Source organism: Canis lupus, chromosome 15, assembly GCF_011100685.1.
Source record: "Canis lupus familiaris isolate Mischka breed German Shepherd chromosome 15, alternate assembly UU_Cfam_GSD_1.0, whole genome shotgun sequence".
In the NCBI taxonomy this organism is placed as follows: Eukaryota; Metazoa; Chordata; class Mammalia; order Carnivora; family Canidae; genus Canis; species Canis lupus.
Genome location: NC_049236.1, coordinates 61,764,830 through 61,790,687, shown reverse-complemented (window position 1 = coordinate 61,790,687; position 25,858 = coordinate 61,764,830). Strand labels below are relative to the sequence as shown.

General features: G+C 45.2%; 2 protein-coding genes and 1 long non-coding RNA gene across 9 annotated transcripts in view; 1 reads left to right on the top strand and 2 right to left on the bottom strand.

Moving 5' to 3' along the window:
- Nucleotides 1-2,214: 2,214 nt before the first annotated feature.
- Nucleotides 2,215-15,728, bottom strand: MSMO1 (methylsterol monooxygenase 1). The gene is given in 6 exon segments (NM_001313785.1): nt 2,215-3,233; nt 4,792-4,946; nt 5,664-5,790; nt 7,059-7,207; nt 10,633-10,918; nt 15,650-15,728. Coding segments are annotated over 5 exon segments (882 nt in total). The 5' UTR covers nt 10,888-10,918; nt 15,650-15,728; the 3' UTR covers nt 2,215-3,037.
- A 1,166-nt stretch (nt 15,729-16,894) lies between these two features.
- The window catches only part of LOC119877047, a 37,368-nt gene continuing 28,404 nt past the window's right edge, over nt 16,895-25,858 (top strand). For 5 of the 6 annotated variants that reach the window (XR_005370969.1, XR_005370971.1, XR_005370968.1 and 2 more), the window contains exons 1-2: nt 16,895-18,429; nt 19,417-19,574. This is a non-coding gene — a long non-coding RNA (uncharacterized LOC119877047). Of the gene's footprint in view, nt 18,430-19,416; nt 19,575-20,160; nt 20,303-25,858 lie in introns of those variants that run through there. The other variant, XR_005370973.1, reaches the window with a different exon arrangement.
- KLHL2 (kelch like family member 2) overlaps nt 20,482-25,858 on the bottom strand; it is a 97,325-nt gene continuing 91,948 nt past the window's right edge. For both annotated transcript variants that reach the window (XM_038559150.1, XM_038559151.1), the window contains 2 exons: nt 22,788-22,931; nt 20,482-21,611 (listed from right to left, as the gene is read on the bottom strand). In XM_038559150.1, coding sequence (XP_038415078.1) covers nt 21,583-21,611; nt 22,788-22,931 — 173 coding nt within the window. In that variant the 3' untranslated portion in view covers nt 20,482-21,582. The remainder of the gene's footprint in view (nt 21,612-22,787; nt 22,932-25,858) is intronic.

The window sequence follows — 25,858 nt, the reverse complement described above, 5'->3', positions numbered from 1 at the left end:
CGCCCCTGAGGTCCCCCAGCCCCTGAGGTGCCCCCGCGCCCTGAGGTGTCCCAGCCCCTGAGGTGTCCCCATGCCCTGAGGTGCCCCAGCCCCTGAGGTGCCCCCATGCCCTGAGGTGCCCCAGCCCCTGAGGTGTCCCAGCCCCTGAGGTGCTCCAGCCCCTGAGGTGCCCCCGTACCCTGAGGTGTCCCCGTGCCCTAAGGTCCCCCAGCCCCTGAGGTCCCCCCGCGCCGAGGTGCCCCCGCCCCCGCCGCCTGTGCGGAATCCGCCGGCCCCGGGGCCACTCCGGCGTCCGGCGTGAGGCCCGGGTGGGGGCCCCGCAGGGAGCCCCCCCCCCCCCCCCCCCCCACCTTGGCCTCTCACTCCCGCAGGACCCGCTCCCGGCGGGCAGAGGGGCAGAGCCGCGTCCAGCCGAGGTCGCCCTCGGGCCGGGTCACCGGGTCGCAGAGTCGGAGGCGCGCCCGGTGCTCTAGGGGCGCTCAGGCCGCGGCTCCCCGACGCGTGGGGCGCGATGTCGCCGCGGCCTCCCCCGAGGGCCGCCTCCTGCCCGCCGCGCGAGGACGAGGACGCGGCCGCGAGGCTCCTGCGGGCGCTGCACGTGGCGGGGCGGCGAGCACGCGGCCTCCGCGGGCCCTGAGGTGGGACCAGGCCGCCCCCCCCAACACGGCCGGAGCTTCCAGGCCCGGCAGCCGCGGGCGCCGGGCCCACACCCCGCGCATCCTGGCGTCTGCTGGGTTGTTTTTTGTTTTATAAGATTTTATTTATTTATTCCTGAGACACAGAGAGAGAGAGAGAGAGAGAGAGACCCAGGCAGAGGGAGGAGCAGGCTCCATGCAGGGGGCCCGACGCGGGACTCGATCCCGGGACCCCGGGTCACGGCCTGGGCTGAAGGCGCCGCTCAACCGCTGAGCCCCCCGGGAGCCCTGGATTTTCCTTTTTTTTCTCTAAAGCTGGTGGCCGAGGGGCCGGCGGGGGCGGGGGCGGGGGCGGGGGCGCGGTGGGTTAGGCGCCCTCCCCTGCTCCCTGCTCCGGCTCAGGCCCCGTCCCCCAGGCCGCCTGCTGCTCTCCGTTCCTGCCCTGCGCCCTCAGGCTCTGAAATACGTGATGTTAAGAAGAAAAAAAAAAGCACAAGCGCGCGGCACAATGCAGGAGACACAGTCAACTAACCAGTGTGGACAGAATGGATTAGGCGGGGACGTGTGGGGTCCGGGGTCGAGCCGCCTCGGGCTCCCTGCAGGGTCCTGCTTCTCCCTCGGCCTGCGTCGTCTCTGCCATTCCGTGTCTCGGGAATAAATAAAATCTTAAAAAAAAAAAAAAAAAAAAAAAAGAATGAATTGGGCGAGCAAAGCGGTTTAGCACCATGTCCAACGGTAGGGGTCACCCTCCGCCCGGTGCGGAGTCGCCTCTGCAGGACTCCGGCGTCTGCGGCCCAAGCACGGGAGGAGGCCGACAAGTTCTGATGACCTCGCGGTGGAACAGCACAGCCCCGGGCCCCTGACACCGAGGAGCGCACAGATGCACCCGCACCCACAGGAGGGGGCAAGGGTCATAGGATCAGGTCAAGGTACAAAACATGGTCTAGCAGGATAGTGTTTAGGGGCCCCTGGGGACTCCGTGCCTGGGCGCCTGCCTTCGGCTCGGGCTCAGAGAGTGACCCGGGGTCCGGGGATCCAGACCCACGTCGGGCTCCCTGCAGGCAGCCTGCTTCTCCCTCTGCCTGGGCCTCTGCCTCTCTCTCATGAATAAATAAAATCTTAGAAAACAAAAGAGAATAATCTCAGTTTAACTTTCTGGGTCCTTATTTGCATCTCTTCACTGTGTGTTTTCAAAAGAAGAAGAAATGAGAAAATGGCTCCATACTATAAATTACAGTCTGGTACTACGGAACCCTAGGTTGGGATTATCAACTCTTTGAGCTGGAATCCAGATACCCTGGAGCCAACCAGTCCTCAAGTCCAGCTTCCTGTATTCTCCCATCTGTACAGCAAGCACACATCTAACCACAAAAAAGAGCTCTCAGCGGAATTCCCCACAATCACTGCCTGATAAATACATGTTGAAACTGCCAAAAAAGTTAGGCAAATGAGGCACTTTTTTAAAAAGCAGAATTATTCCTTTTATTACAAAACTTCGTGATTTAATGACTTCTGTGCTTTTCCTTATAATAAGATCTATAAAAAAAATCACTACTAATGTTCAAAATCAGAAACCAGATAATCAGACAAAAAAAATCACATTTATTTCAATTGTTCAAAGTGCAAATACAGCAAGTCAGTTCACAATGTTTCAAGATACAGTTTTAAGTATAATGAAAACTTGATATACAAAAATGAAAGGGTAAATAGCAGAAATAAAGCTCAATTTTCTTTAAAAAATTCAAGTAACCCGAAAACCTTTAGACTAAAATATCCCATTTATGACAATTCAGAAACGCCTTAATTTATAGATACCAGTAGCACGTTGCCATCCGAAAGGGCTTCTCAAAGAAGAATCACCCCAAACCAGTCAGCTCAGGACCAGAGAAGAAGTTCTTGGGGCGGGCAATTCCGGATTTGGCCACCTCACTCTCACTGTCGATCCATACGGTTCGACCCATGATACTTGGATGTTTAGGCAAATTCTAGAAAATGTTTAAAGTTCAATATGAGGCCAACACCCTGCTAAGAGATACTGAAATGGCCACTATATTTACAAGATTTTAAAGACCCATCTTAGCTTCAGGCCTCTGGTGTTACGGGGGAAAGACAGACTGATACTTCTTCCATTACTTAGAACCTTTCTGTAAGGTTAGCAACACGGCCTTTACAACCTCCTCACGAAAATCATACTTCGTTATAGATTTACTTATTTCTACACATACAGAACTTTTATGTAAAGTAGAAAAAGTTCCCGCTAGGAAGATAATTAAAGGTTGTTAATGTTCTTTGTATCACTTAGCAGCCAAGACACAGGTTTATTTCTGCTCCGCAGAAGCAAGGTTAGCTATTCGCTTCAATTCAGGGAGGTGTGTGCTTTCAGGATGGTGGAGAGGAGATATTTATTGCATCTTTTTCTCAATCTTCTTCATCTTTTCATTATAGGCAGTAAATTGAGAGTCTGTTCCAAAAATTCTATCCCACCATGTAAATGTGGAAGCATAGTTTCCGATGAAGTTCATGTGGTGGAAATCATGATGCCGAGAACCAGCATAGAAAGGGATCAGATTCAAAGGGTTCAGGGGAATGTCATAGCCACTGAAATGAAAATGAGGAAGACTGTTAAGGAAATGAATAGACTTCAAAAAACTGACGATTCCATTGGTAGCAACATGCCTGTTAACGAATTCAAGTAACATTCCACTTTACCTAAGTCCCTTTATTTCTGACGTGTTTACATAAGCCAAAAAACTCACACAAGAATGGTACATATTCTAGAAATCACTTTAAGAGATTAAAATAAAAACCTTGAAAAATCTATAGAACTTAATTATTATACAACTGGGGATGAAACAGAGGGCGTTTACAGTAATCAATCTTTAGATACGGAATTTCAAGAATTATTTTTCTTTTCGTTTTAGAGGAGCTTTCTCACCACAGTTCGTAATGGCCATAACAGTATGCCCATGATGTCCTTTGGGAAAAGGTTGAATGAAACGAGTATCAAGCACCAAGAAGGTTGAATCTGCGAATCACTATGTAGCAACTCTTTTTAGAGGATCTTCCCTTATTTCCAATATCAAATCTAGAAGCTGACAGCCGTAACTCTACAGCTCTGAATCACCCACCCTCTTCTTTCCTCAGGAGCTGAAGGGACCAGCGGAAGGACATGAGAGAAGTAGACAGCTTTTACAACTTACCTGCAGAAGAATATCCCCTGCCTAGGACTGCAGGTGTTAATTTTGCTACCTTTGTGGTTTAAAAATAATTCTTAGAATTTGATATTCTGCTTTCACAGGTAAAGCAATGAAGTCCCAAGTCGAAATGCAATGAATATATAATAATTGTGAAACAGTGAGAAATTAGGGTATTAGGCATTTTAAAAGGCAGCAAAAAGAAATAATTTACCACGAAATAGCTTCCCATCAACAAGAAGGAAGCACGTGAAATATGCACATGTTACAAGCAGTGTTTTCATCTCTGTTGGGAATGAACCAGGAATACTCAGTGAGGGCTGTGTTTCAGTATTCTCAAGTAAGAGTTAGGTTTGGGTTCATTAAAAAAAAAAAAAAAAAGTGTTGGTCCTAAATTATGGTATTTGACTACATTTTTAAGAAAAACCACAAAAATATTTCCATTTGAACAATGTTTCAGGAAGGCCTAAGTGAGACATGAAACCCAAAACCCAGAAAGAGAATGCCTGACAGTTTTTTTTTTGTTTTTTTTTGTTTTTTTTGCCTGACAGATTTTGCCACATGGAAATGAAAAACTCGAGTACTACAAAGGACCAACGAGAGTTAAAATGCCAATGACAGATGGGGAGAAAATGTTTAAACAAATGTAATAAACAAAGCCAACATGAACCAAAAGGTTATGAGACATATAACCTAACAGAAAAATGGGCAAAGGATATAGGAGAGTCATTCAAAGAAGACAAAAATATGTTGGTCAATGAGCACACACAGATGCTCAGCCTCATGAGTCCCTGGAAAAATGCTGATCACAACACTGAAAACTCTTTTGCTCTCTTACAAAGATTATGATATTAACAAAATTAATCTGTCCTATTAGTCTGCTTAGAAATAAAGATCATCTTATGACCATGGAAACAAAGATATTTTATATTTTGATATACCTGATAGAGACCATAACTCACCTATGGACATCAATAGTTTCTATCAAACGGATGGTCACCCATGCCCAAAGGAGAATGACATGATCACATAAAAGCATGATTCCAATGAAAAATCCAGTTCCAAGAATCAGAGTTTCCAAAGGATGTGCATATTCAGCTTCCATTCCAAATGGAGCCTAAAATAGATACAAATTCTTTAATATATTATGACTGTTAACTTTACGCGTCAGCTTGGCTAGGCTATTTTGCTAGATGCCCAACTGTTTGGTTGGTCAGACATCAGTCTGGACACTGCTGTGAAGGTATTTTGTAAATGTGACCAATATTTAAATCAGTGGACTTTGAGTCAAGGAGATGACCCTCCATAATGCAAGTGGGCTTTATCCAACCAGCTGAAGGCCTTAAAAGCCAAGACCGAGGTTTCATGAGGAAGAAAGAATTCTCTCCAGTGCAGTATAGAAACCCTGCTTGAATGTCCAGCCTGTGGTCTGCCCTATGCATTTCAGACTTGCCAGGCCCCACACGCACATAAGCCAGTTCCTTAAAATAATCTGTGTGTGTATCTCTATTAATTTTGTTTGTAGAACCATAATAAATACATATATTCTAACTTATTTATGCATATAGTTTTATAAATCTGCCACGTACCAGCAGGATAATGGACTGGCCCCAAAGATGAGAGACAGAACTATTTCATATAGCACTTTTCTTCAAGATTTATAGAACTGGCTATATGTTATATGTGTACGTGTGTGTGTGTGTTATGTTAACATGTTCATGCCAGAAAGAAAGACATACAAACATCACTGACCATTTTTTTTTACAATCTCAGAAGATTTTTAAAAAGCATTTAGCCTCTAATAAAAAAAGTATTAAAAATAATTCTAACATACCTGAAACTCATGATGAACTTTATGAATATATTTATATATTCTTTTGTGATGCAAGAGCCTATGCAGGAAATAGTGCCAGGTGTCCTCAATCACCGCACAGCCAAAGCATCTTGCCAAAAGCATATACCTTTAAGATGACAATACTGTAATAAGTATAGTAATGTTTACTTAAACAATCTGAACTTTTACTTGGGATCACTGCTTGAGGAATTACATGAAACCAAATACCCACTAACCAGCTTGACCTAACTGGATACACTGATCACTAAACTCAAAATTGCTATGTACGAGGTGGCTATATAATACCACCTCAAGAAGGGTTAGAGATTGACCACTATTTCAATCCTAATTTGTTTTTTAAAAACTCACATGTATGGGGCACCTGGATAGCTCAGTAGGTGGACATGCAACTCTTTACCTAAGGGTCATGAGTTTGAGCCCCACATTGGGAGTGGAGCCAACTTAGAAAAAACAAAACTGAAAAAAATTTCACATGTTTAAAATCGAAGTTAAGAAACAAAATCCAAAAAAAAAAAAAAAAAAAAAAAAAAAGAAACAAAATCCAAAACTTCTAGGAAAAGAGTAATTTGATGAAAGACTTGAGCAGAGATTATCAATAGTAAAATCATCACTTTTTTCCACGAGAGAGAGGGACAGAGGTGCAATGGGCAAGATATATTTTATATACAAATGAACACATACACAAAAACTTTTATATTACATATATTACAAAGAATAAGCATAAACCTATATGTTGGTCTAGCTATATTTGGGTTATGTCAGGAGCAGACAGCTGAATACAAATATTATTTGAACACAACTACTAGTGCTCAGGTAATCTACACTTGTGTCTATACAGACACAATTCTTATAAACCTCATCATTACTCTCTTCTTTTTACTCATTTAGACTTAAAATGTAATACAGTTTTGATAGAAGTGTGCTTATCTGTATAAAACCGTATAAAGGATGCTACTGAAACTTCTGATGTAAGAAATCACTTCTAATAAAATATTACATTAAAACATAGAAAGAATGGGCAGCCCGGGTGGCTCAGTGGCTGAGCATCTACCTTCATTTAGCCCAGGGTGTGATCCTGGGGTCCCTGCACGGAGCCTGCTTCTCCCTCTGCCTGTGTCTCTGCCTCTCTCTCTCAGTGTCTCTCAAGAATAAATAAATAAATCTTAAAAAAAAAAAATATATATATATATGTATATATATGTAGAAAGAAAAATGGGAACATTTTTTAAGTTTCTGCTCTAGTTGACTTTCCTACATTTTATTTACTTTTAAAGTTTAGAATAAACAAATGAAGAAGGAAGATAAACATGACGGATATTTCAACTAGATCATAAACCAAGACTGGGTATCGAAATCAAATATTTATCTACATACCATCTTGGCATTCTTTCCCAATCATAAGGTATATTAAAATACTCTGTAAAATAATAAGTTCCACAGATCAAAGGAAGCTGGATACAAAAGTGATTAAAGAGAAGTACTTTAAAACATTTCCATTGGTTTTCCCAGGTTTCTGGTTTATCCTATGGAGAAAAAAAAAAAAAATCACAATATTTATTATTAGCCTCTGCTATCAAGTGTTTGACTTGAATCTTAAGGTAAATTCCTGACTATTTCTGTAATGTTTCTAAGTGACCTTAATTTTATGTTATTTAATCTTATGATGTGAATTCCGTATTATAGTTACTATGTTGCAGTAACTGAGGCCCACGAAACACAGCCTCCTCCCCTTCTAGACTCTTGACAACTATGATCACTAGTTTGAATAGGAGAAGAAACTGATATAGCACAAACCCAGGTGTAATGGTCGCAAACAAACCAAAGAAACACTAAAGAGTAACTGTCCAGTCCGTGCTGCCCATGGATGATTCTCTTCTGTCACGCAGGAATTTCAGAGAGGAAAAGTGGCACAGCATGATGACAGGGGAGTTCTCCCGACTGCTGCAGCAGCCGTCCACGTAGCACCGGAAGGCTTGGTCACACAGGGAAATCGGTGCTGCCAGCCGCTCTGCAGTGCTCATTCCCAGAAGCAAGCATATTTTGGCTCACATATGATAGCAGAATTACAAACTCTCTGAGCTGCAAGAACTTCAGAAATGTGTCCAGTGTTTCCCCAAAAATGAAGAGCTACTGCCCACCGATAACGACATTCAGAGATGAAAGTCAGAACAAGAAAAGTAAGATCAACGTAGTAAACGTGCAAAACCCCCTCATCGGGGTATCAACTTGCATAGCAAGCCATATAAAAATAACTCAATTTATTCAATTTAAAGGGCTGCAAAAAAAATAATAATAAAATAAAGGGCTGCAGTTAGGGGCGCCTAGGTGGTTGAGTTGGTTAAGTGTCCACCTTTAGCTCAGGTCATGATCCCGGGGTCCTGGGATCCAGCCCCACATGGTGATCCCCACTAGGCTCCCTGCTCAGTCTGCTTCTCCCTCTCCCTCTGCTCTTCCCTTCTCACGTGTGCATACATGCTTGCTCGCTCTCAAACAAAATCTTTAAAAGGCTGCAATTTGATAAGAAAAAGTACTTTTGGTTTTACTAACAGATGGTGATAATAAATAATAGTTATTGCTTTGTTTTAAATGTCCTTACTTAAACATTCAGACAACTACTGGTGAAACTCTTAACTAGACCACAGTATTCCAAGTATGGAAACTACTGCTCATCAGCAGAAGCCCACAGAGGTCGACTACCTTGTCCAGATCACAAATAGGTAGTTATTAGAACCAGGACTAACTCAAATCTAGGTCTCCTAGACTAACTTAAGTCTAGGACTTTAAACTTTTTTTTTGTTGTTTCCCACCCCCCCCAACAAGGAAAAAGCATTCAACTGATAACCAATCTAGAGCATAAGTAAGCCTCCAATCACAGGGCCTTCACTAACTAGTTTTCTAGCTCTGTGATGCTCACAACTCAGTCTCCTCAACAGTAAAAGAGGGGATTAGGCGAGATAATTTGTCATTGGCTATCTCTTCTCTGAGATTATCTGACCTCACTACTCAAACCTCCAGTCTGTGACTGAGGATAAAATAGTCTAGCTTGGGCAATTTCTGCCTAGAAACTGTGCTTAGCAGACCTAATATCATAGCTTGATTCTGATACCCATTTAGCTGTAGAAATTAACACAGAAATTAATCAATTCTAACTACAAAACCACATATTTTACTGTTTAAAGTCTACACAAATTAGTTTAGAAGACAGTGAACAATGAAACACTCATACTGATTTACCATCACAATTCATGTTCGTATCAAAAAAGCTCAAAGCAGGGATTTTAAGGGTTGTGAAACTCAAAGAAGACAAGGCAATGTGAAACCACACTACCCAGGCTTTCTATTTCTGTTGATAGACAACTACCTGCGACCAACTAGACAACTACGTGTACTGTCTTTTGCTAAAGCTGAAAGTCATGCATAAAAACCCTGACTTAAAAAGGTCTTCCTGGCTCTGTAAAAGTTACCACCTCTGACCGGCGAGGGAATGGCAGAGGCCGGGAGGCCAAAGACACTCTGGCCTGGCCAGACACACCACGAATCAGCTCTATAAGCAAATGCAGGGGCGACACACTGGAGCCAGAATTGCCCCAACACACGTGAGAACTCAGACATCCAAACTGAACTCTGCCTTTAAAAGCAGGCCCCGTTACACAAAGCATTTTGGAACTTCTGTCCTTAATTTAGGGCGACAGGATACTCCTCTTTGGACACGTCCCTTTTTATTTCCTACCCCCTTTGGCTTAGAGTCGAGTGGCCTGACCCCTGCACTATCCCCAGAGAGAATCCATGAGAGCACGTGAGTCAGCACCCAATGTGAGATTCACTGGGAGAGGCAACGGGCCAACAGACGGACGGGAGAGGACATGCACGAGGCCAACCGCCCGATGAATGCCCTCAAAGTGTCCACTTTCTACCAAGACCATGCGCCTCTGAGTCTGAGTTTGGCGTGACTTTTTAGAAGAGTAAACAGCAACTATTAGACACTACTATAGCACCTTAGAGTTTGCCAAGCGCTGATAAATCGTCTCCAGTAAGCTAGTCCAGATTCTGGTCTAGGCACCCCGTCGAGCTCCAGTCTACACACGGGCAGAGCTCACCACTTGCCCCGGGCCTAAGATGAGAAGAGCCACTGTGTCTATCTCAACACGTTGTCACGCACAGAGGCAATCTTGGGGAATTTAGTGCACCGAAGCAAATACCTAGAACCTCAGAGCATCAGGGCTTCCTCATTTGGGATAACATGAATCCTGCAGGACCCCCAGTATATATTTAAGTAAAAAAACATGACTTTCAATAGCCCTGATCAAGATCTTACAATATTAAACATACACTTAAGTGGCTGAGACATCAGGGGTTGGAATGAGTTGCCAATTACCTACAAATCTCTAACTTCTCTTTCCAGCTGGTTTAAAGACTGAAACTTATAAACCCATATTAGATAAATGTTGCATCTACTGAAAGCGAAGTTAAATTATTCTTGAAATATTATCAATAATGATCTAGGGCTGTACTATCCAATGTGGCAGGAACTAGAAATATGTGGCTACTGAACACTTTAAATATGGCTAGTCTAAATTGAGACGGGCTAAAATTAATGTAAAATACACACTCGATTTCTTCCCCACCCCCCCCCATTGGCTGCTTAGAGTTACACCCGATTTCAGAGACATTGTGAGAATATGAACATGAAGTATTTCAATAGGTACTTCTAAATTCTGATTACTTGTTGAAATGATAATAGTTTTGATTTATTGTGTTAAATAAAACATAATATTAAAATTAATTTCCCTATTTCTTTATATCTTTTTATGTATTTTATAAGAAAACGATCCTTCTTTGTATTTCTACTGAACAGCCTTAATGTAGGTTCTCTCAAAACGAAGTTATATTTACTTTTAAAATATTCAAGATGAATGGTAATATTCCACTCCAAGTCCATCACACTCACCTTTTGAATTTTGTACTTTTTCATGAAAGGTATAAATTGAAACAAAAATCCAGGTAAACAGAACAAGAAATAAAGAACTTCGTGAACTATCAAGGATCCCCATGTTGCAATCTGGAACTTTGTATAATTATTCAACATATAGTTCCAAGCATTTTTAAATGGTTCTTGTAGAGGGTTCTCAGGTAAAAGTGAATCTACATACTCCACAGCCAAGGATGCTGAACTAAAGATGCTGATACTTTCATTTGTTGCCATTTTTCAAATCTCTGCAGAAAGCCTTAGAATTCTGTAAAAGCAAATAAATAAATAAATAAATAAATAAGCAAGCAAGCCAGCCAGCCAAACAATAAAATTTGAAGAAAATAATTTTTAAAATTCATCTTCTGATAATTTTTAAAACTAATACTAAAGTACCAATTCTCGGGTCCTAAACATGCGATTTAAAAAAAAAGTCTACGGGAGGTGATGTCATCACCATGGTTATGTGTAGGCACTGATTGAAAAGCCACATGCTGGGGCACCTGCGTGGGTCAGTGAGTTAAACACCAACCTCTTGGTTTTGGCTCAAGTCAGGAGATCCAACCTGGCCTCTGCCCTCTTCCCGCAGGGCAAAGTCTGTTTGAGATTCTCTCCCCGTCCCTCTCCTGCACTCTCCCCTCCACTACTTCCCCTCATTTCAAGGGCATGTGGGCTCCTGAGTGTGCGTGCTCTCTCTCACACCCGCGCTCTCTCTCTCTATATATATATATAAATAAATATCTCTAAAAAATAAAAGACACATGTTAACTTTCAAGAGAGGGATCTAAACAGTTAACAAAGAATTTCAGACTATCTTCTTTTTTTTTTTTTAATTTCAGACTATCTTTAAAGAGACTTCTCGATGTGGGCTACATGGGAAAACTTGTAATTTAAATTAGCAATAGAGGAGTTCCAGTGTCACTCAAAACCAAACAAAAACCCCAAAAAAAAAAAAAAAACAAAAAAAACCCCTATAAAAGTTTGCCAAATAAGACTACACACACAAAAAAATACTTCTGATTGGGGAATAGACAATTATAAATAAAGTCAGAGATCAAATGACAAACTGGAAAAAATATTTCCAACACGTAAGACAAAAGGCTGCAAAGTATGCTTTGGGAAAAGACTAAAAATCCAACAGAAAAATGACAAAGACCATTCCCAAGGGGTTCATGGAAAAAGAAATATAATACAAATGTTCACTAGACAAATAAGCAGCTCAGTTTGACTCAAATAAAGAAATATACCCTGAAACAAAAATCTTTAAAAGTTTCAGTGTTTGGGACCTAGAATTGCTAAGGGCAACAATTTGGAGAAACAGGCATCATTATACACTGTTGATGGAGGGATTAGCAGGCCTTTGAAGAAAAATTCACAATATGTGCCACAATTCAAAATAAATATACCCTTTGACCCAGCAATTTTCTCACTCAGGCACCCTGAGACTGAAGGAAACATTGCTTAGCATATGCTAAGCATATTTTGCATAGCAGCAAAAACCAGGAGAAAACAACAGACAGAAGTCCACCAACAAGAAAGGAGTTAAATAAACCCTAAGTCCTTCCATAGACGATTACACAGCCACTTAAAAGAACAGGAAACTGGGACGCCTGGGTGGCTCGGCGGTTGAGCGTCTGCCTTTGGCCCAGGGCATGATCCTGGAGACCCTGGATCGAGTCCCACATCGGGCTCCCTGCATGGAGCCTGCTTTTCCCTCTGCCTGTGTCTCTGCCTCTCTCTCTCTCTGGGTCTCTCATGAATAAATAAATAAAATCTTAAAAAAAAAAAAAAAAAAAAAAGAACAGGAAACTGTATATGCTCTGGGACAGAAAGACATCCAAGGCAAGATGTTAAACCAAAGAGCAAGCTACACAATAATACACATAACAAGGTGCCCCTCTTGTATTTTTGTGAAAAGGTTATACATTTGTGCACTTTCATGCCTATGGACAGACAGACAGACACACACACACACACACACACAGGACATGTATGTAAGGAACACTTTAGAGTGATGACCTTTAGGGAAAAGAGATCAAGGGGAAGAAGATGCGTGCATTGCATATGTGCGCATCCAGTGTGTGTGTGGGGGGGTGGCGGTCACGGAGGAGAGGAGAAAATCTGTACTTTGCATTTTATACCTTCCTACAATTATAATTTTGTCATGAGTATGCTTTACCTACATAATAAATAAGCACGACAGGTCACCAGATCAGAAAAGTTTATAAACAATGTCACTTTCCTAAAAATGTTCACTGTTGTTCCTAATTTACAAATTATGATGGACTACTTTGAAAACAAAATTTTAAGGCTCAGAAGCACTCTTAACAGTGCTTAAGATGGCCCACTTCCCATACCGACCTCTTACCCGTTCCTCACAGAGGATAGCAGGAAGCTGCCTTCCGTGGGTCTCGGACTTCAGTTCACATCCTTATATTTTAGGTCCTACGCGTCCTCAACGGACTTCTACTAGGGAGGCCACATTACAGGAGGTGCCGTCCCAACGTCTGCATTTCCCACTCACGCTCCCGGACCCGGACTAGTCTTCTGTTCTTACCTTACCTGAGAACTTGCCCATCACTTACCCTTTCTCATCTTTCGTCTTTCCCTCTACTGAAGTCCATCCCCTCAAGTTTAAAAACATCCTCAAGTCTTCATTTCTAGTGAAAACTTTTCCTAACCTGTGTCCCTTCTTCCCCAAGCCCCTGTCCCTCTTCTTTTTCTTTGAACCAACTCCTCTCTCTAGGAAGAAATCAACAAAGAGCCTCCCTTTGTCTTGCTCTCACCCTCACAATCTCCTAACTTGCAAGGTAAAAGTCATTCTAATCCTCATTTTTCATGAGCTCACTGCTGAACCAACCCCTTACTAGCTGTGTGACCTGCAGCAAGTTATACAACCTCTCGGAGCCTGTTTTATCATCTGCAAAATGTACAGGAAAACAATAGGAAGTAATAGACGGTGGGGATCGTTTCATCAGGTATACATATATTAAACCACCACAATGTACACTTCAAACATCTTACAATTTTACCTGCCGCATGCTCGCTCTACATTAACCACTTTAATCCTTACCGCACCTTCATGAGGTAGGTAATTTTATTATCTCTATTTTACAAATGAAAAACTGAGGTTTAGAAAGAATAAACAACTTTCCTAACCCCACTTACAAAAACACTAAATGGAGGAGCCTGTGTACTCACCCCTTATGCTCTACTATAATCCAGAAATAATAAAGTAACACAATAAATATTACAGTAAGAAAGGAGTAATTCCTACAGCTTTCCCAAGGCTCCCTAAAGATATTTATTCAGGCGGTCTTCATTTTCACATTTCCCATTTACTCTCCAGCTGTTACAACCTGCTTCCTCTTTTTGTCACTGCAGTGAGTTTGTTCTTACTAACACGACCACCGAGGATCTCCTAGCTGCCAAATCCAACACTCTTTAGGGTTGATCTGACCCGTCTGAAGCCTAAAATACTCTCCTCCCTTGGTTCTCGGGACTCACAGGTACTCACTATGTGCGGCTCTTGTGCCAGCTGCCGCCCTCACCCCTGACTGCAAAACAAACTCTGCTGAGGAACACACAGCAAGAACTAGACTATCACAAAGTTGGGTGATAAGAACAGTAACAGGTTGGAAATTGAGAGTGCCCGAACAGAGGGCCAGGGAAGTCCTTGAAGAAAGATGCCATCTCTGGATGCCTGGGTGGCTCGGCCGTTGAGCATCTGCCTTCAGCTCAGGGCGTGACCCTGGGGTCCCGGGATCGAGTCCCCCATCCGGCTTTCTGCAGGGAGCTTGCCTCTGCCCCTGCCTGTGTCTCTGCCTCTCACGAACAAATAAATAAAATCTTTAAACACAGGCACACATAAAAAGAAAGATGCCATCTAAGCTGAGACCTGGAGCGTAAGGGGGATCTGATGAAAGGCCTACAATGGAGGGCGGGGGGAGGAACAGGGAGTGTTGGGAGTGGAGGGCCCATCAGATGCAAAGACTCCAGCAGGAGAGGAGAACGAAGACAGCACCGGCTGATGAGCAGGTCCGTGCTACAGCTTTCGAGAAAGGACGGCCTGGCATGGAGGCCGGATCCCCAGGACCTGCCTTTCTTCTGTCCCGGAGGAGCCAGTGACCGGCCCGCTTCCTGTTTGAAGGTGGGCTGCCCCCCCATCCCCTCCCAGGCTCAGGCTCTGATGGGCCGGGGCTCCACCCGCCAGCTCGCCGGCCAGGCTCCTCCGCGCCCGCAGAGCCCTGCACCTGCCCCGCAGCCCTCCGACTCTACCTTCTCTGACCTCTAACCTGCCCAACTGCACCATCACCTGCTGAGGCCCTGGCAGGGCGACGTTCCGGGTCGGCCCTGTCCCTGCCGCCCCCCTCAGCCTTCACGCCTGCACCCGCCCGCCCGCCGCACACGGGGAGGGGAGGGGAGGGAAGGGGAGGCGGCCACCTCCGCCGCACGAACCGGAGCAACTAGCAGGCCTCGCGGGGCGGAGGGACCCCTCCCTTCCCTTCTCCCAGGCTCGCGCGAGGCCCGGCGCCTGCTCCATCCCGCGGAGCCCGGGGTGCACGGGGCCCCTCCTCCGCCGGGCCTGCCCAGCGGCTCAGCTTGCCCCCGGGACCGGGGCGACCCCAGGAGGCACTAGGCAGGGCAGGCAGGCCGCGTCCTGCAGCACGTCCCCAGGGGGCGCCGCCCGGGACCCGGACCCGGCCTCGGGATGCGCGGGGATGCGCGGGGATGCGCGGGGCCGCCTCCGCCCCCCCCGACCCCCACTGCCCGCAGCCGGAGCGCACGTCCCAGGCCACCGCCCGGCCCTCCCCGGCCGCCGCGCCGCCCGACCCAACTCCTATTCACCCCGCAGGAGCCTCGCCCCAGACGCCCTCCGCCCGCCCGCCGCCGGCCCCGAGGCCCCGACGCTCCCGCAGGCCGAGCCGCGCGCCCCAGCGCCGCCCCCCGCCCGGCGAGCTCGGGCGCCCCGGCCCGCAGCCTCCGTCCCGGGCCTCACCTGGCCGAGCGGCGGGAACGCGAGCCGCGGGCTTCGGCCGCCGCCAGGTGCCTCTGCGCGCCGGGGGCGGGGCCAGGAGCGCGAGGCCGGCGTCTGCGGCCGCCATTGGCTGCCCAGGGCTCCCGCCCCGCCCCCCCGGCGCTGCGATTGGTCCCCGCGCTCGCCGGTCTGGCGTGACCCGCGTGAGCGCAGCCCCGGCGGCCGCAGCCATTGGCTGGGCGGATGGAGTGAGGATAGTGAGACCGCGGCGCGCAGCCGGGGCCGGGCCCGGGGGCGGGGCGGGCGGGGCGGGGCGGGGCGTTGCCCGGGCAACCGCGCGCCGCCGAAACTTCCGGCCGGGCCGGCGCGGTCCCTGGAGCCCCCCGGCCGGGACCCCGCGCTCCTGGGCAGCAGCCGCGACGCCACCTGGGAGACGTCGTGGGGATGCACTTTGCGCACCTCCGGGGCTCCGGGGCTCCGGGGCTCCAGGGCCTCGCCGCGACCCCGACGTCGTTCCCGGCTGCCCCGGACCCCGATGCACCTGCAGCACCGGGATGCGCGCCGAGGATGCGCGCGGTGTATCCCCTGTCCTCGGGCGTTCTCACCCCGCCGTGCAGACCGCGGCCTGGAGCTCGAGAGGGCTTGGGAGGTGATGGCAGCGCCCCGACGGCGGGTAGGCCGTGACCTACCCGGGCTGCAGGAGCGCAGAACACACCCAGGGGCTGGGATCCCGGGGGGGGGGGGGGGGGGGGGGGGGGGACGGGGAGCACCGGGACACTGCCCAGGGGCTGGGATGGGGGGGAGATGGGGAGCACCAGGACACTGCCCCAGGGGCTGGGATGGGGGGACGGGGAGCACCGGGACACTGCCCAGGGGCTGGGATGGGGGGGAGACGGGGAGCACCAGGACACTCCTCAGGGGCTGGGATGGGGGGACGGGGAGCACCGGGACACTGCCCAGGGGCTGGGATGGGGGGGTGGGGGGGGACTGCGAGCACCAGGACACTGCACCAGGGGCTGGGATGGGGGGACGGGGAGCACCGGGACACTGCCCCAGGGGCTGGGATGGGGGGATGGGGAGCACCGGGACACTCCCCAGGGGCTGGGATGGGGGGGATGGGGAGCACCAGGACACTCCTCAGGGCCTGGGATGTGGGGGGGGGGGGGGGACTGCGAGCACCAGGACACTGCCCCAGGGGCTGGGATGGGGGGGGACGGGGAGCACCGGGACACTCCCCAGGGGCTGGGATGGGGGGGGGGACGGGGAGCACCAGAAGGTCCGGAGTGCGGGTGACCCCGAGGATGTGACACACGGAATCTGCCCATGGCCCTGCCCTCACTGAGTCCTTGTCCACCTCCTACACTTGTCTGCGGGGGAACAGCAGTAGCCTCGTGTCCAGGCGGTGAATGTAGGAATTTAAGGTCAGAGCAGAAGGGCGCTGCGCTCCCGGGTGGCCGAGGGCACTTCCTAGTCAGTAGTTTCGGGTAGCGGAGGTGTTGTTCCTGTCAGGGCTCCGCTCAGCCTGGCCTTGTCCCTGAAGCTCTCGCCACCTCCTGCGCCACCCATCACCGTCTGCTCGGGCTCCCTCTGCTTGAGCATGTCCCCCTGAGAGGTGTCATCAGGCTCCACGGCCTCTGCTCCCGTCTAAGGTCCCACGTCCAACAACAGCCTCTCCGTAAAGTACCGGGACAGGTCACATCCAATGACAAGCAATGGGCCGTGCCCTGTGGTTGGGGCGCCGAGGGCCACGGTGCTCCCACTGGGCCCATCCTCGGGCCTGGACACCCTCTGGGGCGACCGGGAGCAGGGCTGCAAAGGCCTGCCCCGTGGCCTCCTTCCGGACCACTTGGCCCCCTGCCCCAGGGTCCCCCTCTCCCTGGCCCAGGCGGTGGGTGGGACTGCAGCCCACTTTTCCGGCTGCCCCAACCCGCTGTGCTGTCCCCCGTCCTGTGCCGGACATGCACCACGGAGTCACACTCACCAGGCCTCAGTTAGCTGTGCGTTGTCACCTCTGTCTTGTCAAGCACCTGTTTGCTGGGATCCCAAGTCCTAGGGCGCACCTGTTTGCTGGGATCCCATGTCCTAGGGCGCACGGAAGGCCACCTGCATAGTGTCTGCAGTGCGGGAAGGGCTCGGTCCAGGTCGCTGAGCGGTCCAGACCTCGAGCCCTACCACAGTGGGCCTGTTTCCTGGGTGAGAGCAGGTGTATTGGGGAGGGGGGGTCGAATGACTATTTAAATCCTGGACATGTAGGGCTGAAAGGAAACACAGGCAGGACAGCTGGGCGCCCTTTCCCGCGGCGAGGTTCAGGGAACAGTAACGGAGGTAACTTATCGAAGGCCTTCTGCGTTCCAGGCATATTCACAGACCTCATTTCTCTCATATCCCAGAATAACCTTGTGACACAGACGCTAGTGTCACCACTTTAGAGCCGACAAAATAAGGGTCGGAGGTCACACGACACGTTTAAAGTCCCAGCTGGCAGCTAATCGAGGGGGATGCAAATCCAGAGCCTCTAGCTCTTGCGCCCTTGGATTTTCCAGGACACACACTGCTGGTTTTCCTTTAGTCACAAAGCCAGGGTGGGGACCCGAGTCTCCATTCGAGGTGTGATCCCCCTGCCCCAAGTCACCTCATCTCCAACATGAGGCATTGGCAGCCATACAAGGGCGTAGGAGGCAACTGGCTCCAGAGCAAACTGCAACCAGAGGCGGCTTGTTTAGCCCATCACGGCGTGCGGCGCGCCACCCGCGGATCCCGTGGAGTCCCGCAAGTCCTCAGCAGCCAGGGAAGATGACCACGTAGGTCCTCAAGGGATACGGGATCATAATAAAACCCAGCAGCCATGTGGCAGAGTCCACGGGAAGAGGAAGAGGAGCCAAAGTCCCCCGGCCGCACACGCATCGTCCCCCTTCACCGCAGCAGCAGCGCTTTGGGCCGACCCGGCCCAGGTCCAAGCAAGGCAGGCAGCGGTCACTTCACAAGGCAGGACGCAGGACCCGGCCTCGAACCCTGCTCACACCCAGTGCTGTGTCCCTGGGAGGGTCTCTAAGACCCCCTGCGTCTCAACTCCCAGTCTCTCTTTCTCGTACAATAGAACGTGCCAGGAATGCCTTCCCATGCCTTTTTAATTTTTTTTTAATTTTTATTTATTTATGATAGTCACACACACAGAGAGAGAGAGAGAGAGGCAGAGACACAGGCAGAGGGAGAAGCAGGCTCCATGCACCGGGAGCCCGACGTGGGATTCGATCCCAGGTCTCCAGGATCGCGCCCCGGGCCAAAGGCAGGCGCCAAACCACTGAGTCACCCAGGGATCCCCCCATGCCTTTTTTAAAAGGCAGATGTTCCAAACTGGAAAGACAGGGTCACGGGGAAGCAGGGAGACCCAAAGCCACGAAAGGGGAATCCCTGGGTGGCTCAGCGGTTAGCACCTGCCTTTGGCCCAGGGCGTGATCCTCGAGCCCCGGGATCGAGTCCCACGTCAGGCTCCCAGCATGGGGCCTGCTTCTCCCTCCTCCTGTCTCTCTCTCTCTCTCTGTCTCTCATGAATAAATAAAATCTTAAAAAAAAAAAAAAAGCCACAAAAGACATAGTTCACAATCTACCTACTGACAACCCCTGGTAAACTCCCTTACAGTACAGCTATTAAAGCTTCGAAGAAGTAAAGACAAAGACGTCCTTGACATGCTAAGTATCTAAGACTTTGTCACCTTAATAGATTGCATTTCAAGAAAGGCTTAAAAATTTATTTTTTAAAGGTTTAGAGGTTATTTTTTTATTCACAGAGGTTTCATGGAGCATCAGTGCTTGGAAGTGAGCAGGAATGATAAAGGCACACGTTTTCCTTGGTGCCACAGCCACGATCCCACTAGATCTTCACCAGGTGTGTTGACGATGGATGTGCCTGGAGCCACATTAATGCAGAAATTCATTTCTTCAGAAGGTAAGCAGAGGTTTCTTTTCTTTTTCTGATTAAATGCCTTATATTTCCATTTAAATTAAAAGTTCAGGTAAGTAGTAAATATGGTTTTATGTTTAAATTTCAGTAGTCTATATTAAACTAAATGGAAATTTTATCACAGGTATAAATCTTGATTATGGACTGTTCTGGATAACCTTCTGTTCACGCCAACCTCTTAAATTCTTCTTCTGAGGCACAGTCAGCATATCCTTCACTCTTTGTCCTTCTCCTTCTCCCCCCATCCCTCCCCTCTGTACTCTCTCAGGGCTCCGGCACCTCAGCTGTCCATCCCACTCCCTCACTCCCATTCCCTCAATTCCTTTGATTTAGTATCAAAACCACAAATTTTTTCTCAGTTGCTCTGGAATAGGTATTTTTTCTTTGACTTACTTTTTGGTCCTTTGCTATTTGTTTTATTGTCATCTTGTGCTCATATTAGGAACAGAGGAATATAAAAACTTTAAATTTCACCAATACTTGGGAGACTTTTCCCTGATGGTTGAGATAACGTTTTCTTGGATCACAATTTTCAATGACTTCAGTTACTGATAACAGACTTGCCTTATAGGTTCCTGGCAACGAGTTAAAAATACTGATTTGTGGGGCACCCGGGTGGCTCAGCAGTTGAGTGTCTGCCTTCGTTCGGCTCAGGGTGTGATCCTGGGGTCCTGGGATCGAGTCCCACATCGGGCTCCCTGCAGGGAGCCTGCTTCTCCCTCTGCCTGTTGTGTCTCTGCCTCTCTCTGTGTGTCTCTCATGAATAAATAAATAAAATCTTAAAAAAAATTGATTTGTGAAGTTAGAAAACACAAATCTTAAAAAGGAACAGGAAAACAAAACAGGCAACTTTCTTAATACGAAACTAAATAGATAAAAATCATGGACAATGTGAAACAAATAATATACAAACTTTTATTCAAAGATATTCAAGAAAGACATGTTTTGGTCATTTTAAAGTGAGATTAATTGAAGATCTCAGAAAAACTGTATTTGATCAACACACATGGCTACGCACAGAAAGTTCTCTCTTCTGTTAATAGCAGCTAAATTTATACACACAGAAAAAATTCTTAAGACCATGCAAATTCAGTTGAATTCCATACATTCATTATATTCATCAAAAACCTGCAGTAATGTTCATGCCAAAGTGTTACGTTAAGAAAAAAATTAAAGATACACACCAAAACATGACCAAGATTAAACTAAAGAAAATAATAAATAAGCATAATTTATATTTTATTTAAAAAAGTTTGGCATCACACATATTCAAGTGTGTTACACCGTGTTCATTCCTCAGAAGTGGCATTTTAAAGTGTTAAGCATTGTTAAATATCAAAAAATACAACTCTGTTTTACAATGTAGTACTGGCATAATTCAAAGTACTGTGCCAATTATAAATAGTATAATCAAGTTTCAAACATCTTTTCAAACATATTTAAAGGAAAGCATATAGACACACATTTATATGCACACAATTTGTTATACTCATGTAATCAAAGATATTTTATAAAAGCAAACAGTTTTATCCCTCAGCTAGTTTGTATACTTACATAGATTTTAATACCTGTTCAAAGATTTTCAGTTCCTGTGCATACAGATTTTTCAGGAGAAGGAATAAAGATAAAATTTAATTTTACAAGAACACACATTACTTTATCTTCCTTCACAAAGTAATCCATAGTCACTCAAGGTTGGTAAGAACTAGTCTTTAAGAAAGCAGCTGTTGTCTAAAGACTACAGAGTAAGTACCGCAGTCCCGGTTTCTTATTAAAATTCAGTCAGCTGCTGCTCATTGCAGAAAAAGCCTACGCAGTGCTTCTACCAAAAATAATCTTCAGTATCTGAGGCCTATTAAGGCAGCCGATCTGATCTTCTGCTGAGACTTAAAGAGCAGCCACAAGTGGAGAAGTGCTAGACTCTGAGTCGCTTCAGAAATACGTGGTGAAGCCTGCTTCTCATGTATAAATATGCCAAAAATGTCCTTCCGGCTCATAATGGTTTATCAATAACTGTGACCCCTGAGCAAAGAAACGAAGAAATACAATAGAAGTCACAGGCAACATCCTGTACCTCTGAGAAAAGAGTACGTTCTCTATTATTGGAACAACAGGGACTGAATGAATCATGGTGTTTCAAGATCTCTTTCTTCAATTTGAATACTACTGTCATTTTAACCTAAATGACACAGAAACCTCTGCTCATTATGGACCAGAACTGCATCAGACTCCTTAAATCCAGAACTCGTCTTTTGCTCGTTATAGTTATAATTAAGGAGCTGTGATTTTAATCAGGAAATATCAAAATCCACCTAATATTCAAAGGGACACGAACCTTTTGTGGGGGATGGGTATTTTCATTATCTTGATTGTGATGATGGGTTCACGGGTATATACAAATGTCAAAAGTAATAAAATCATACGCTTTAAATATGCATTATTCATTCTATGTCAGTTCTATCTCAATAAAGCCATCAAAAAAATTTCACCTGATTTTGAGCCATGTTATTCTGGGAGCCTACTATTTATAGTTCTTCCACTAGGTGTTGTTTTGCATGATACATAAACAACAGTGATGGTTAATTAATCTTAAACTCTTTTCTCTCCACTCCTGGGCCAATATTAGAATGAACATTAGAATTTAAAGCAACAGAATAATCATTGGAATAATACGCAACATACAATCTTAAAGACTCATCATTACATTTATTAAAGCCTATTACCTTTTATTTCTCTTGAATGGACCAAAAATGGTATTTTATTTCTCTTGAATGGACCAAAAATGGTATTTTATAATCCACCCAGTGCTATGCTTAAGTAAAACAATTACTCCACAGTCTCACTATGTACTATCATATGGCACCTGCGAGGGCAGATCCTGAAGTAGTCATATTTCTTGGACATCTGAGTAATGAAAGCCTTGCCACACAGTAAACTCCACTCGACTATATACAGATTTTAGCCACATTAAATTTTATAATATGATTCTGCACTGGGAAGGTTTGGAATTTTTTAATCAAATGACTGTAGAATAGTAAAACAATACCAGTGCTTTATTTTAGAATATACACGTCCAGTATTATTTTGAGAATAAGAAACATACTTTGCAAAAATTCTTCTTAGAACATTCTTAATATAAAAATCATGGTACTTTTTTTCATCATCTACTAGAAGATTGTAAGAAAGTTAGACATTTACCTGCGTAACTTCTCCCTGTGCTCATACAAGATGACACAACCGTCCATTTATCAGTCGTTGGATTATAATATTCCACTGATGCCAAGTTACAGGAACCATCATCTCCGCCAACTACATATAACAGACCATTAACTGCACAAACTCCTTTAAAAAAAAAATAAGGCAGAGAGAAAACAATTATTTAAAAAATTGGGGTAGGGATCCCTGGGTGGCGCAGCGGTTTGGCGCCTGCCTTTGGCCCAGGGCGCGATCCTGGAGACCCGGGATCGAATCCCACGTCGGGCTCCCGGTGCATGGAGCCTGCTTCTCCTTCTGCCTATGTCTCTGCCTCTCTCTCTCTCTCTCTCTCTCTCTCTCTCTGTGTGACTATCATAAATAAAAATTAAAAAAAAAATAAAAATAAAAATAAAAAATTGGGGTAAATATAAATATCCCTATATGTACATGGTGAGGTGATCCAGAGACACTTACTTCCTTGAAAAGAGGCAAGAAGAGAAGACGGTGAACATGAAAACAATTCCCTTTATGTTTGAGAGTCTAATACCACTTCTGAGCTCCCGCTCGTTCCATTTATGCAGGAGTTTTATATGGGCATTGTTTCAATTAACCTTCAGAATAACCTTACTTTATAGGTCAGAAACTATTTTAATTTTTATTTTGTCAAAAAGAAAAAAAAATTAAAGGTCAAAAGGTTTGACTATCCCAAAGTAGCTTCTTATGGAATCCTAAAGAAAAAATATATATTGGTAAAAGGTAAAAAACAATTCTGAATTCTGAAAGGATACTGAACGGTTAGGTATTTTATCTCTTGTAAAAGGAGAGAAAAGCATTATTTATTCATTATTACTAGAATAACTCACTTTTTTTGCAAAAATTCAAAACATCTAGGAAAGTATTTATAAAAAAAGATCACTTCTAATTCTATACTACTTAGAAAAATGACTATCAAAATTCTCATCTCTACTCTTGCTGACTCTTATCTATGCATAAATACTCAGATGCTTCTTTTTTAGCCTTAAGGTTGCTCGTACTACATATACTACTTTATTACTCACCCACTCCCAAACAATATACCTTGGACATTTCCTGAAGTTAATAAATACAGATCTACGTAATGATTAATGGCTGCTAGTAATTCCATCTATAATACCATAATTTGCCTTTTGCTGATATTAAGTCATTTTCATTTTTTTTCTTATCAATGATGTTGCAATGAACAAGAATCTCACACATATTTTTTGCAGACTTATGCAACTATTTTTTAAACATAAATTTTTACAAAGAAATTTGAGTCAAACAATAAACACCTTGTAAAAGCTCTTTATTTTAATGTGTACTTTAAAAGCATATCTATATATTTTTTTAATGATTTAAACAAGGTTCAGAGCTAACTGGTACCAGAGAGCATCAAAACATCTAGAAGGATACTGCCCACATACGGGTCTCAGTAGTTTTGTAAATGGTCTTGCTAACATAACTAATAGATGCTTGTAGATTTTTAACATAACAAAGTAATGAGTCCAAATCTCAATCCAACATTTAAAAGTGCACTAGCAATAGTATCTTCTGTGCTAATGCAATGGATCTTCTCTATACTCAAACTCAACTGTGTTACTATTCTAGTCTCTTGACAAGAAGCAAACATACCATTTTAATGTAGTTCAACTGCTTAAAAAGCAATAGCAAGATGACAGTTCTACAAATTACCACCTTATTCTTTTAGCTAGAAGAAAAGAGCTCATTTTGATTTGAAAACAATAAAACATAGGTAGAGGAAAAAATTCAGACTATTCCAATCTTTAGGAAAATAATGAAAGCTCAAAATGCAAATAAATTTCATAACCCAGCAAGGCACATGAACATATTACTGTGGCTTATCTAACCTAATATATACGGGGGTCAAGCACTTATTCTATTTATGGCCCAGATTTGTGGGTTTTATCATGAGACTATCTATAGCCAAGAGATTTTTTTTTTTTACCTCACCAAATACAATTGATTGGATGAGGGGAAAGGTCCTTGCAGTCCTACATACTTAGTCTCCCTTCATAATCACATTAACTTAATTAGAAATATTTTTTAAAATAAAGAGAAATTACGAAGAGCATTTTGAGAGGGATGGAGAGTGCATCGTACAACATCATACAGTAGTATACAGTGAGTTTGAGAATCATGAGGAACTTATTTTGGACTATGGGAATAATGGCATTTTATTTTATTTTTTATTTTTTATTTTATTTTATGGATTTTATTTATTTGAGAAAGAGAGGCAGTGAGTGAGAGAGAGCATGAGCAGGGGTAGGGGGACTGGAGATTGAGGGCCAGAGGGAGAGGGAGAAGCAGACCCCGCACTGAGCAGGGAGCCCCATGCAGAGCTCAATCCCAGGACCCTGGGATCATAACCTGAGCTGAAGGCAGACACTTACTTAACTGACTGAGCCACCCATGTGCCCAAGATAGTGGCATTTTAAAGATGACTAGCATTTCCTGAAAAGACTATTTAGCTATCCTGAATGTACTTTCTGTTTTTATTTCTCTTCCATGGATCTTCTTTTTAAGCAGTTAGTTCCCTAATCTTGAAAACCTCAGCTTTCTTAAAATTGCTTTCAACAGCACCTGGGTGACTCAGCCGAATAAGCATCTAACTCCTGGTTTTGGCGCAGGTCATGATCTCAGGGTCCTAGAATTGAGCCCCATGTCGGGCTCTGCACTCAGCGGAGAGTCTCCTTGAGGGTTTCTCTCTCTCTCTCTCTCTCTCTCTCTCTGCCCCTCCCACTGCTCGTGTTCTCTAAAATAAAGAAGTCTTTTTAAAAAATTACTTGTTGATGTTGCTATTTTAGCTTCTCCAATTTTAGAAATCATGAACTATATTAAATTAGGGTAAGCTTCAAGCTTCAGATTCAGATAAACAACTAGCTTTTAACCTGGCATAAATATTTACTCAACTAGACTAAATTTCCTGAGAATTGGACCTGTAGTACATGGTACATGATATGCACTCACAAATATTTGTGGTAAGAATGAATGAAGTTAAACATCAAATATAGAGGGCTCTTCCTCTAATTTAGTCT